Source organism: Elaeis guineensis, chromosome 2, assembly GCF_000442705.2.
Source record: "Elaeis guineensis isolate ETL-2024a chromosome 2, EG11, whole genome shotgun sequence".
In the NCBI taxonomy this organism is placed as follows: domain Eukaryota; kingdom Viridiplantae; phylum Streptophyta; class Magnoliopsida; order Arecales; family Arecaceae; genus Elaeis; species Elaeis guineensis.
In genome coordinates this window covers 115,201,198-115,214,336 of record NC_025994.2, presented here as the reverse complement: position 1 = coordinate 115,214,336, position 13,139 = coordinate 115,201,198, and the positions used below count along the sequence as shown (strand labels likewise).

The following is a 13,139-nucleotide window of genomic DNA, read 5'->3' as shown; positions in this document are numbered from 1 at the left end:
TGATCCAATGGATGGCAATGCGAAAGAAGATCAATTTTCTTGCGCGCGAAAAATACAACCCGAACCCACGTCGACAGGTATTGGGGGAGGGAAAGGTGAATTGTCGATGGAAAAAAAAGAAAAAGAACCAATCGTGACTTTTGCGATTAAACCAGTGGAGGTCGAACCGTCGGGGGTCTCAAGCCACCCGACTGGGCTCTCCAGCTCGAAAAAATATTAGTTGCAACGGTGAAATCACAGTAAAAATATAATATATTAATAAAAATTTTTATATTTTATTAATTATTATATATTTTATTAATTTTTATAAACAATATTTTATATTATTTTTTATATTTTATTTTTTTAATTATAAATTGATTTATTACAACACTGACATAATATTACTGTTGCAACGAAACCTCCAATTCAGTGTTGAAGCCGATGCTATTCTCCAACCGAAAGTTGAGATGTGGAGGGATTGTGGCGCATCATAATGACAATGGTGTCGTCGATCGCGGTAGTGGCTCAAGTCACAACCATCGAGGGAGGAAAAGAGAGGAAGGGATGAAAGAAAAAATCACAAGGAGGAGATATATATATATATATACCAGTTGGTCCACACCACTAGCTCCATCGTCATGATGTCCAACCCTGGCTAGAAGGTGCTCACAATGGCGACAATGTTAGAGTCATTCGGCCCCAACATCGGCAAGTTGGCACCCTCGAATGCATCATGGATCTCTTTTCGGGCATGACCAAAGATAAGGAGGGACCTCAGTGGTCGGCATCCGAATGTGGAGTCCGTTGAAACAAGCTTGATCTCAGGGGATAATAGGAAGATCACCAACAATGCCATCATATAAAAGCCATCATGCAATTCAATGAAGATCTCTTTTGGATCTCAAAGTAACTATTCTTAATTGGATTAGGATTTGATTTTTTTTTTGTTACAGTCAATTTTGATTTAATTGAAAATTAAATAAAATATTAAAAAAAATCAATTTAATTAAAATTTTATCTCCTCTATTGAGGCAACTAATCCCACACGTCTCAAGAGCCAGCGCCCCTCCTTTGCTCTTTGCATGAGATTTTTCTCATGCTAAGAGGAAACACATGCCGCCCCTTTTTCTCCTTTTATAGTTTGGCGTGAAATAGGAATCTTATGAGACTGGCGCCGCCCCTTTTTCTCCTTTTATAATTTGGCGTAAAATAGGAATCTTTTGAGATTGGTATTCTCTTTCTTCCTTGCGCCAAAACTCTTCCACGCACATCTAGCCTCATGCAGCCCTTTTCTCCCTTCCATTTGATTTTGGGCGTTGGGTTCCCCATGTACTCACACACACATACAAAATTGGGCCAACAGCCAGTGGTCCTTGGTCATGGTCGGCGCGGGGCACGAGGCATATGATCTTTCTGTTCTTTTGGACCTCACAACGACCTTGGAGATCGGGCCACCGCAGTGGTGAGGCTTGTATAGTAGAGGACAGCAGGGAGAGGGAGAAAAGGATCAAACGGGAAGGGAGAGCGACAGGGGGGACGGTGGGTTCCACAGCACATGGTACTTCTTTTGCCCAGGGAGGGGAATTGGAGGTGAGGAGAGAGAGAGAGAGAGGAGGGAGGTTGGGAAAGGATTTCATTGGATGGCATTTTTTTATTTCATTTCCAACCAAAAAAATTATAATTTCCATTTTTCCACAGGTGAATTATCTTTTCCTCCACCAAAATTTGGTTGAATTAGTCTAAAAATAATGTGATAGATCTAATTCAACTAATAAATTTTTAAATGATATGATGGCTATCAATCACGTTAGGCGCAAAAAAAACATACTACATAAGGTTCCATATAATAAATTTTTAAATGATAGATTTTCTCTTCTTTTACTTTACTCTCTTTTGTCCCAAAGCTGATACCACTTTTTGCAATAAGGGTCATTTTGGAGACTCCTGTATGAACTATATGATGCATCATAGGTTCCATATAATAGGCCGCAGCCAATCAACCTAGGGATTCTTTTCGTATGAGATATTTTTTAAAAAATAAAATTATATTACTCATAAATCAAAAAATAATATCTTTTCATAAATTTTTGACCGCACCATACATAGATAATTATGAATGTATAGAACTTATCATCTCTAGTTGATCCCCAAATTTTAGGAGATCTGAATTTGAAAAATTCATGCATCATATATTTAGTCAAAAGTTCGGATCTCGTCCAGTCCGCTCTGGGAACCAGTTCTCGGATCATGATTGTTCATGATCAGAGGCTGCGATTAGATGAACTGACCGACACATTGCTCTATGAATGGCATGGGGCCATAGCACCAACCACAAACAGTTGTAATTGGAGAACTTATTCTCTCCAATCATCAACCAGAGAGTACCCCAATTCCTACATCAACTAGAAGCAACATTACATGAAGTTTGAGGGAAGGCCCTGCTTCACCAGGAGAGAAGATGGGTTCAGCAAGACAATAGAGGTAGGATTCAAGGTTTAGACTCTCGATAAAGAGCCTTCACAAGCCCAGTACTAGGCAGCCACCCATGGTGAAGCACCACCATCCACCCTGTTCCCCCTCCTTGCCCTACGATGAAACTTGATCAAGCAGGACGCTACTCGAAGCAAGCTGGCTTCGCATTCATGGGCCATTTAAGAGAACGAAATGTGATGATTCTCTTTAAAAAGATTTATGAATAACAAAATTTTTTGTGCACCACAGATGGCGTAGAAAATCTGACGTTCACGTAACCATGATTTTCCAATACGTATTTAATACTTATAATTTTATTTTTTTATTTAAAATTTTTAAATGATAAAAATACTTCAGATCTGTAGAATAAAATTATGACATCTTATGCCCATATTATGACATCCTGCATACAGGAGATCATAATTTTGATGCAGAATATCATAATTTGTTTAAAAGAATAAAAATATTTTTATCATTTAAATTTTTAAATGAAAAAAAGTAACTGCAGGAATTAAATATTTGTTGGAAAGTGATTAGACAAAAATACATCTTCTATATTATGACATCCTGGACCATATTATGACATCCTACGTATAGAAAATCATAATTTGACGCAGGATGTCATAATATACCACAGGATATCATAATTTTTTGGACCATGTTCTAACATCCTACGTATGGAAAGTCATAATATACGATAGGATGTCATAATTTTTTTAAAAAAATAAAAATATTTTTTTTATGTAAAATTTTTAAATGAAAAAATAAAATTATGAATATTAAATATATATTAAAAAATAATAATTATGTGAATCAATCATAAAAAGTGATGTGCTTCGCATCAAAGTTTCTACGCAGCTCGCAATGCACAAAGAATTTCTCTTCACGGACATCATGAAAACCATTTAATGGGTACCTTCCATTCATGCGAGAGCCTCCCATTGCTCTCTGAACAAGCTTTGCGATGGGTGATCGTACGTAAGAGCGCGTGATACCAAATAATCATATTTGATCATGACTCCCAAAGCATAATCGAACAATTAGGTGCACGTGAAAGAAGCCAATGGTCTTACACATGAAAGAGCCAACCCGACCCGTCTAACAGCAAAGCCGGTTTAGCCAACAGTCACAATACTACTCAAACTTGCAATTCAAAGGGATTCGGGTTGTATCTCTCACATGAAAGAAGGATTCATCTTCCTTCACGTGAATCCACAGTTTCATCACACAATGACCATACGGAGCCGAGGTGTACCCCACCAAGAAGAGGGAAAAGGAGAGGTGGGAGAGGGGGGGAGAGAGAGAGAGGGGTGGGAGCTTACAAAGAAAAGGGAGAGGGAGAAGAAGAGGGAAGAAAGAGATAGAGAAATAGAGGGAAGGAGAGAGACAAAGGGAATTCCTTGTCAATGGAATAGCCAAAGTTCCAAACCCGAACCTTATAATTGTCAATCAAGACCGGAGATAATTGCGAGGGCTTTCATAGCATCATTTGAGGACAATGACATCGTCTTCAATATCAACTGACGGTGATCACGTCGTCTTTGGTTATGTTCGAGGGCCACGACGTCTATTGGCAACGAAGAGAGAGGAGAGAGCGAGAGGGAGGGAGAGCAATCGGGTAGTTCAACGAAGACTTTTGAGGGTTTTTATAAGCGAAACATCCGTTTAGTTTGGTATGGACCGAACCATCCAGTTTGAATGGATTCAGTAAACACTACATGGGATAATCTGGTAACTACCCTTTTTTTTTGGTAAATTGGTGTAAAGACTGAAACAGAGAACAATTTGCATTCCAAGCTCATCCTGTACCTTGTCATGTAACACATTATTCCATTTCTATTTAAAATCTGTTACCACCAAGATGCAAGAACTTGGGAGGGTGTGTGCTGTGCCAAAACCCGGTGGAAATAGTAGATCATTTGTTTTTTGAATGCTCTTTTTTCACCAGAATCTGGAGATCAATTTGCGCCTTAACTGGAGTGCTTCAATCTCATGTCTCTTTTAAAGGATTTTGCCTCGAATGGAGAAGATGTAACTTCACCAAGTCTATCCAGCCGGCTGTGCTAATGTTAATTCCATTTCCAGCAATCAACCAGGCTTGTTGGAAAGAACGAATGCTTTGATATTCTGGAACAAGCACGCCTCTGTCAATATTGTGGCTGCTGAAAGAATCCACCTTTTCAACCTGTGGTCAAATCTTTGCAAACAGAAACTACTGCTGGAACGTCGAAGTATATGGCTCGAAATTAAAAGGCTGCTTGAATACCTGAATGGCATTTGATTGTTTATGGTTTCTGCTCCTCTGTTCTTCAATGCTACGCTCAAAACCATGCTGGCAGGAGGCATACAGTTCATGGTTGATCAAAGCTAAGAGGAACCAGCGGTGCTGCTTTAAATCTATACGGTTGCTCTGTCTTGACCTCACAGGAGTTTTTCATATCTACCTGCTTTGTGCTCTGTTACTTTTGATTCCTTTCTCTTCTGCACTGTGTAAATAGTGCTTAACCCATAATAAAAGCAGGGTGGCTCTAAAACCTCCTTTATTTTATCAAAAAAGAAAAAATCCCTCTGCACCCCTCAACTTGAGTCTCTCTTTTATTCTTACTCCCACTCGCAAGATCCCGCATCTATCCCCTTCCCACCAACAGATTAGGACCTCCCAACTCAGAAGGCAAGCAAAACACTTTTGTACCCTTAAAATACCTCTATTTCTTCAAGTTTAATTTTAAACTTAAAAACAGAATGCCCGTCCAGAATGGAATCAATTGAAGACGCCTTGAAGTTTATCTTTCCTCATCCAAAATTTTGTTTTATTTTATTTTAGAAATACATGAAATTATTTTATTTCAATGAATAATATTTTTTTTGGCCGGAAACTAGACTGATATCCATTACCATCATTAGCAGCGACTCTTTATGGTGACCAGTGACAAGAAATCGGGGAATCAGGCATCCTGCAGTTTCCCCGCTTGTTTGGAGTCACTAGGTCGAGAGCAACTGGTGCAATGGTTTGAATGATCAAACCGCTTCCACAGGCAGTTCAAGATTTTTTGAATAAAGAAAACCAGCATCATCCTATTATTTCTCGGCTCTGCAGGTAGAGCAACCTAGAAAGAACATCAAAAACATTCCCTGAAGAAAAAATCTATAAAAATCAACAAGATCCTGGAAGTTCACATGAAACTTACTCTAGACAACATAGATATTATAGGAGTGTATAAAACAAACCAAATCTGGAGCATGTTTTTTATATCTAAATAATCACCTATGATAGCAATCCACATTTTCAACGAATTCAAGAAGGCTTAGACATTGCATACAGCAACAAAAAGTATAGAAAAGTCAATCCACATACATTACGGGAACAACCAATTCAAAGGTTTTTAGGTATCACGTTTATTTTTCAAGTCACAATGCCATCACAAAACATAGAGTCTGATTAGCAGACTCCCCCAATAAGAATCCACAAGATACAAACTGACTTTGCCCCAACATTGCAATGCAATACAGATGCATGTCCATGTCAAAGAACACAAACACAAAAAAGAGTATAAAATTTCCAAGACCACATACCAAACCTAAAAACCCTGATCAACGAGATAATCACCAAGCCTCTCAATGATCATGTTGCACTGTCCAGGTGTCATTGGCTCATCATAAATGCCTATAATCAAAGCCATATTGGTTTTCTTGATGGTAACACCCCCAGAACCCTGCAGGCAATTGGAGAATCAGATCCACAGTCAGGGGATCATCTAAATCAGTATCATTGATATTTCCTGGTGGACCAAGATAAGTAATATGAAGTACAAGGCTAGAGGCTCTTTCCACCGTCATAAATTTGGTGTAAGACAGTCAAAGTAGATAACCATCATTAAAAGTATTTTTTTTTAAAAAAAAAGACAATCAATACAAAAATGCAAAGCTTCCACCAATCACCTCGACAGTTGAGATGCAAATACAACAGCTCTAACTTATAAAAACGTTATATATAGCAGGCAAGCATTTTGAGAAGAAAGAATATGTCATGGGTCTTAAAAGGTGTTTTTGCAATGTCCTGTACATGTGCATTAGTCTATTACTAGCAAACAATTGAGCTATTAATCTCCGGCATTTAAACAATACCTATGACATGTTGAAATTACAAATAGATGGTCTCATGTGTGAAAAATATTAATTGAGAAGGAATTATCCAGTTACCTTTTTGCCTCGAATAACAGCCCCTGCTTCACCTTGGATCACCATGTATTTTGTATTCCCAAGGTATAGACCAGTCGGTGCAAGAGATCCAGGTTCCGCAAAGTCATTCATAATGCCAGATATCTCTTCAGGTTTGACCTACAATGATGGATTAAAGAAAACATGAGAAATATACAGAGAAACACCTAGGTGAGAATATGCTTGTGCATGATTGAGCCAATACACCTGATTTGGTTAACTAAGTGCCATGTATAATGGGGGAAGTGGAATGGCAGTACTGTATAAGGCCTCGAGTTTCAAAAATGCACATAGAGAGAGAGAGAGAGAGAGAGAGAGAGAGAGAGAGAGATGCTTTATGTGAAGTGAACATCTATCAAGTAGATCGATGCATAACATACGTGCAAAACAAATTTAGATATCCTAACAATGACTGCACAACACCAGATAAACTGAACTAGCAGCACACCAAAATGTCTCTAACTAACTGGCAATAAAAAGCATTTAGCAAGCTGTAGCATAGTGTATCTTATTAACTTTCTACCCTAACATGAGGAATTTCACCTGCATTGAATGCAAACAAGTATGCCATACACGGAAACATACCCAAGTGATAATAGAAATGATACAACACAAGTCAAATTAAGCACTATGACATGAACTCTCAAATAATCATATGGGGCATGTCTATCAATGTCACAACAAGAGATGAATCCATTGCCAACAGATCTTCCATGTCCATACATTATAATCTTAGAAGAAATTTAGTAAAACAATATACTATGACTAATAAAACAAGAAAATATAAGTCTATATCATGAAAAACAAACATTAGGGAAAAAGAATATGGTGGTAGGGCTAAAAGCCTACTATTATAATTGCCAGCAAAATTTAAAATTCCTGGATCAAACAGGTCTATTACTATGACTGCCAATGATGTTGGAATCCTGGATCAAATCCGTTGCAAAATTCAGGCTCATCATTATTGCTAGATATGAAATTACAAATTTGATGAGGCTGATAGTAATTGAAACAATAAAGAGAACAGCATTGAAACGGACTTTTCTTCACAGATAGTTAATTTCTACAGATAGAAGTTCAAGTAATCATAAATAGATATGACCTGAGGTATCTATTGATGGTAAATAGAACACTAAAGGAAAAAGTTATGTGGAGAGGAGAGGAGAATAGGCCTATAGATGGGATTTAGGCCAAAACTAGGACAGGCCTTTAGAAGAAAACAGGCTGAACAGGCTAACAGGCCCAATTCCTATAGGACATCCAGCCCAATTCTGCTGGATTTCCCAAGCAGGCCCTAAAACATATCATTCCACCACTCACTATTACAACCTTGCCTAAAAGGTTAATCAGCAATAAGTTCCCACACTTTTCTGTAAGGCTTTAAGAGATTACCATATGGCATCTTAGATTACAAAATTTTGGCAACCAGACAAGGACCAGAGTTACCATTCTGATTTCAAGAACCTTAGGTCCAGCACTACATGTGCTTCAAAATTGATTTTAAGCTAGATGCCAAAGCTGGCAAATACTAGTGTGGAGACATGATCATGAAATAAATTTATCCAAGAGAGAGACAGCACCCCTTTCAAATAACTCTTCAGCAACAAGACTGATAAACTCAAGACACTTTGATTCTGGATCATCCATATAATCATAAGGGCACCATAATTATGGAAACCACATTCATCATACCTGCCTAGAAAGCTGTTAAAAAGAAATAATCAGCTGCTTCAAGTAGTCATTCACTTCAATGTTTATCAACTCCTTGTTCTATTTAGGCTTAGGGCATGAATTATATAGCTAAATGATAAATCCTATTGTAGCAGTGTTCTTTTCAACTACCATTAATAGCTCAAAACAGGTAGTTTTGAAAGCACCAACTTACCACCATGGTTGGGTCTTTGTTTAAGGGTTCAAATAATACCACAGTCAATTGAATGCACAAAAAGGCCCATCACATAAAGTGTTGACAAAACCATATCTAAGAAACCTCCTATGAACCTATGCAAACTACGCAACTTGATGGTATTATCACCAGAAACTTGCAAATAATTGATGCGAATTAAGATGGGCGGAGTGCAAAAAATGAGCACAATACATGTCAATCCACGGTCCCAAATTGGCAACCCATCCACAAGAGCACATGGATATATTTCCACATATATTACAGGTAGACATATGATGTGAATTAAGATGGACGGTGTGCAAAAAATGAGCACAATACATGTCAATCCAGGGTCCCAAATTGGCAACCCATCCACAAGAGCGCACGGATATATTTCCACATATATTACAGGTAGACATATGATGTAGCATGCAGTTAGTTAGTACACAAACTGATGCATCTTATCTTTATTACTTAATTTTGTGCCTTTTTCTATCTCTGAATTAATAACAGCAATCACAATTTTCCAATGCTAAACCTGAGATTCTGGAATTCATTTTGTCTAAATTAAAAATATTTTATGATTTCCTTGATAAGCTTATTTTCCAGATATGCTAAGTACATCAAAACAACTTGTTTTAACCAATGTTATATTGGCCTGAAGCTGCAGAGAGGTAATTAGAGGTGATTAGAGGTACATCATTGGTTTAGATTGAAACTTGCTTTCTTAACATTTGAGTTATTATAGCCTACATTTGATGTTTCAAAACTTTAATGATTTTCAGATTTTTTATTTTTATAGGCTTTCTCCATTGGTGTTTGTTGTTTAGGCAAAAAAACTGGATCAGGCTAAAAATTTCAACAGTTTTAGTGTATCTCCCTGTCCAGCTATTTTAGTCCCACATCGGAAGTGTAAATGCAAGTGGTCTTGCATTTATCACTTCGCTAACTTTTGGATCTCAATTGGGCTTGTAGATTTTGGGCCAAAGACCACATTCATGCAGCCATCTTCGCTTGGATATGCATGAATGGCAGCATGGTCCAACAAGTTGCACATCTGAGACACACTCTTATCTTCCTTCTTTGGCCAATTTTCTTACTTGGATTATTTCCCGAGATAGCTGCAAGTTTGATGAGCAACTAGCCATGGAGGCCTACTGTTGGCATCCCTTTTCATCAGCCAGAAAGACATGCATCCCTGGCCGGATCACGCAATCCCATGGGCATGCCATCATTATCTAAAACCAAAAAGGGATAAACATGGTAGCATGTGTCCTAACACCTTGAGCTTCAAGGACTTTCACTACCAAGTTACTACCTTCTCGGAGAATGAGAAGGAGATAGCCGAGGCTACAGCCTACAGATCTAAGCTAAGAACTATGAGCTAAGGATAAACTAAGATAAATAAAGCTAAATAAAGGTAACTGCAAAGATAAGTAAAGATAAACAATAAATGTTTGATTGGCCCAAAGGTTCCTTTCCCGCACTACATTCTAGTATTAGTACAATATATCCTGCACGGTCAAATAACCACATCCACTCATCTAATGGTTCCAGTAGCTTAGTTGTCATCTTGCTCGATCAATTTTGGGTACCTGGTTTGGGATACCTTGATCATTGCTTTGTTCCAGTGCTACCATGTGGTCGCACACATGTGCATCCTCGGATGTCATCATCAATTAGGATGTGGTGTGGACACCTATATCCTTGGTTGTTGGTATAAGCTAGTCATTAGCCATATACAACAGTTAATTCCAAACTATTACTGTCCAGCTAATTCCACAAGGCTCCACAAGAGCCCAATATGAGTGCTTGGGAATTACTAGATTGAACCACTATATAAACAGCCTAGATCCAAGTTTCCCTATGAGAGAAGCTATTCTCCTTATGTTCCAAGTGTTGTTGCACTCAACCTATGATACAGCTCTCCTATTTTCTCCTCTCCTCTCTCTCTCTCTCTCTCTCTCTCTCTCTCTCTCTCTCTCTATCCTCATTTTCTTACTATGAATTTATCCTTTCCTTTTATCATTTTGAGGCATTCTGATCAATCTCTTTCAAGTATATCAAGGGAGTTACCAAGCCATCCGCTACCACATGCTTGTGCTGCACTTGGAGGCTTCCTGGACCAAATTGGAGATCACTTGTACCTTGAGAGTTTACTCACCAATATAGTAACAATATTCTCCAAACCATGCAAAAAATCTTTATTTATTCTCGATGCTACACTTGCTACAATTTTTTTGGCAAAAAAGTTAATTTAGAATTATTTAATTATTCGTGAATTATACATGGACTTTACAATTTACTACAAGCTGTTCATGACTAATTTAAGAAATATGCCTTTCAATGTAATAATACCATATTCTGGCCTGCATAGTTGCTTATCATTATTGTTTGCCTATCATCAAGTAAATAAATTTGTCTGATTTTAGAAAGTCTATATTTTTATTATTTTATTCCTATTTTTCGTGGTCTAAATTTTTGACTAGGTTGCTGGATTTCTTTTCCAAACTCCAAATTTTTACCTCTAGGCTAATTGTTCCCCTATACCGAAGTTGTGAGTATGATCAAACAACTTGCACAAAAGGAGAAAATATAGCTCTTAGAGCAATACCCATCACGCCACAGATTCAAGCATGTCTATCACTTTTCCTTATCTTACATATTTTATTTTGCAAACAATTTGTTACAAAATCCTTTTTTTTTCAAAGCACAATTTCTGTACTTTCTATATACATGACCAACAGCATATATAAACAACCAGCAGATCCTGAGGATTTGTGCTAACAGTCCAGCACTGCAACCAGTGGATCTAGACATTTGATCTCTAAATCCTTTACATCATCCACTTGACAAGAGCATTATGCAATATGGACCCTGAGGTCTCAGTGCAAGCTTTCGGAAATGGCTTAGTTGGCCATTCCTCTACCCCTTGGCATCAGCACTAAGCCTCACTACCATGGTTATGCATAAGAGGTAATAATTAGCAATCATGATAGTCTTATGCATTGTGATCTCAAAGAAAATGCCGAAGCAAAGTATTCTGTTCTAACTAATCATCACTTTGACTGCCACAATAACATAACCAGATTATTGTTCAAACAGCTCTTGTAGTATAAAAAACCATCATTTAGTGGACTCTTGTGAACTTGCCTCTAGCATGAGAAGACCTTCATTGGACTCCTCTCATTTTGGAACTCTATGGAATTACTGAAGCCAATATACCATTTTATGTCATCCCCTGCAAGGTAAGTATAGCTCGCTTTACCTTCAACGCACCTAGTATTTATGTGATTACACTAAGGGGAAAATACTGATCAAGAAAACCATCAAACTGGATCACCTTGCTATCATAAAGCAACATGCATCGTCACAGGGGGAGGCCCAAGACTCTGTTTCCAACACTAAGGTGCTGTCAATGGAGGATCACTGTTGCAAATCTTTGACACTTCATTAAACTAGCCCTGAAACTAGTATTGATTGCCAAACTTACTCAAGGCAGTTATTTTGACACAGTTCCCGAAAACTTGAGCGACTATAGCATAGAAAATGCTCTCAACCTTCCATTAGACGTTGACTCGAGCGTTACCTCAAGCTTAACCTCTAATTCCAAACCGCGATCTTCAATGGTTTATTGGAGATGATTTCCACGAACCATGGTGCAGGATTCTTGATCAAAGAAAAAAAAAAATCAAAGATTTTTCTCTCAATATGTATAAGGCCACACATTAGAAAACCACTCTGATACCAATTTGATAGGATCCAGGATCAACATTGACGGTATAAAAATATTTTTTTTACAAAAAAAGGAAAATGAGAGATAGTTTCATTCCACGACAAAATAAGAATTTTTTTTAAAAAAAAAAAAAAAGAAAAATAAAGAGCAGACTAAGCGGCACTAAACTAAGAAATCAAAATCAAGAAACAATGAATTTTACAGGAAACTCCAACAGAGATAACAGAACACATCAGAAATCTTTGATAGATCCATCTAAGATAAACCCAAGAAATTTAAAAAAAAAAATCCGATCCCTAGCCATGACACAAGACTGTAACAAAAGATCCGGATCAAGTAGCACTGGTAGATCAACAACAGATTCAATAGAAATTTTAGCACGATCTAGGTGAGGAATTCCGATCCATCAGTCAAACCCTAGCTGGATACCTGGGGGAAGCTCTCGCTCTGGGCCCAGACGCTGCCGTCGTGGCCGAGGATGGCGGCAGCCGTGAGCCGCTGGCCATCGATCTCGCACATCAGATGATCGTCGACGTACGTCTGCCACGACATCCTCTCTCCCTCCCTCCCTCCCTCCCTCCCTCTCTCTCTCTCTCTCACCGCCCTGGACTCTGCGTCGCGAGCACGCCAAAATGGCTCACTGTTATTAAGCCCTTCCTTTATAGCCCAGACTCGGAGGAGAAGGCGTCCGAAATCCAGCCAGATCAGTAATGCGGTGGGAGCCCAACGAAATAAAAAACTAGGGTACTAATTAGGTACTAGCCACATGGCGTCATGTCATTCGTCACAGTTTGGCGTTATGGTTTAATGACCAATGTTCGTGAAGCGTAAGCATAGAGATGTTTG

The 13,139-nt window shown here is 38.2% G+C and overlaps 1 protein-coding gene across 1 annotated transcript; it reads right to left on the bottom strand.

Moving 5' to 3' along the window:
* Positions 1 to 5,786: 5,786 nt before the first annotated feature.
* LOC105040237 (profilin-2) lies at positions 5,787 to 12,907 on the bottom strand. The gene is made up of 3 exons (XM_010916670.3): positions 12,723 to 12,907; positions 6,655 to 6,792; positions 5,787 to 6,167 (listed from the first exon to the last, which is right to left on the bottom strand). The coding sequence occupies exons 1-3, from the start codon at positions 12,843 to 12,845 to the stop codon at positions 6,033 to 6,035; spliced, it is 396 nt and encodes a 131-aa protein (XP_010914972.1). The 5' UTR covers positions 12,846 to 12,907; the 3' UTR covers positions 5,787 to 6,032.
* Between the last annotated feature and the right edge of the window lie 232 nt (positions 12,908 to 13,139).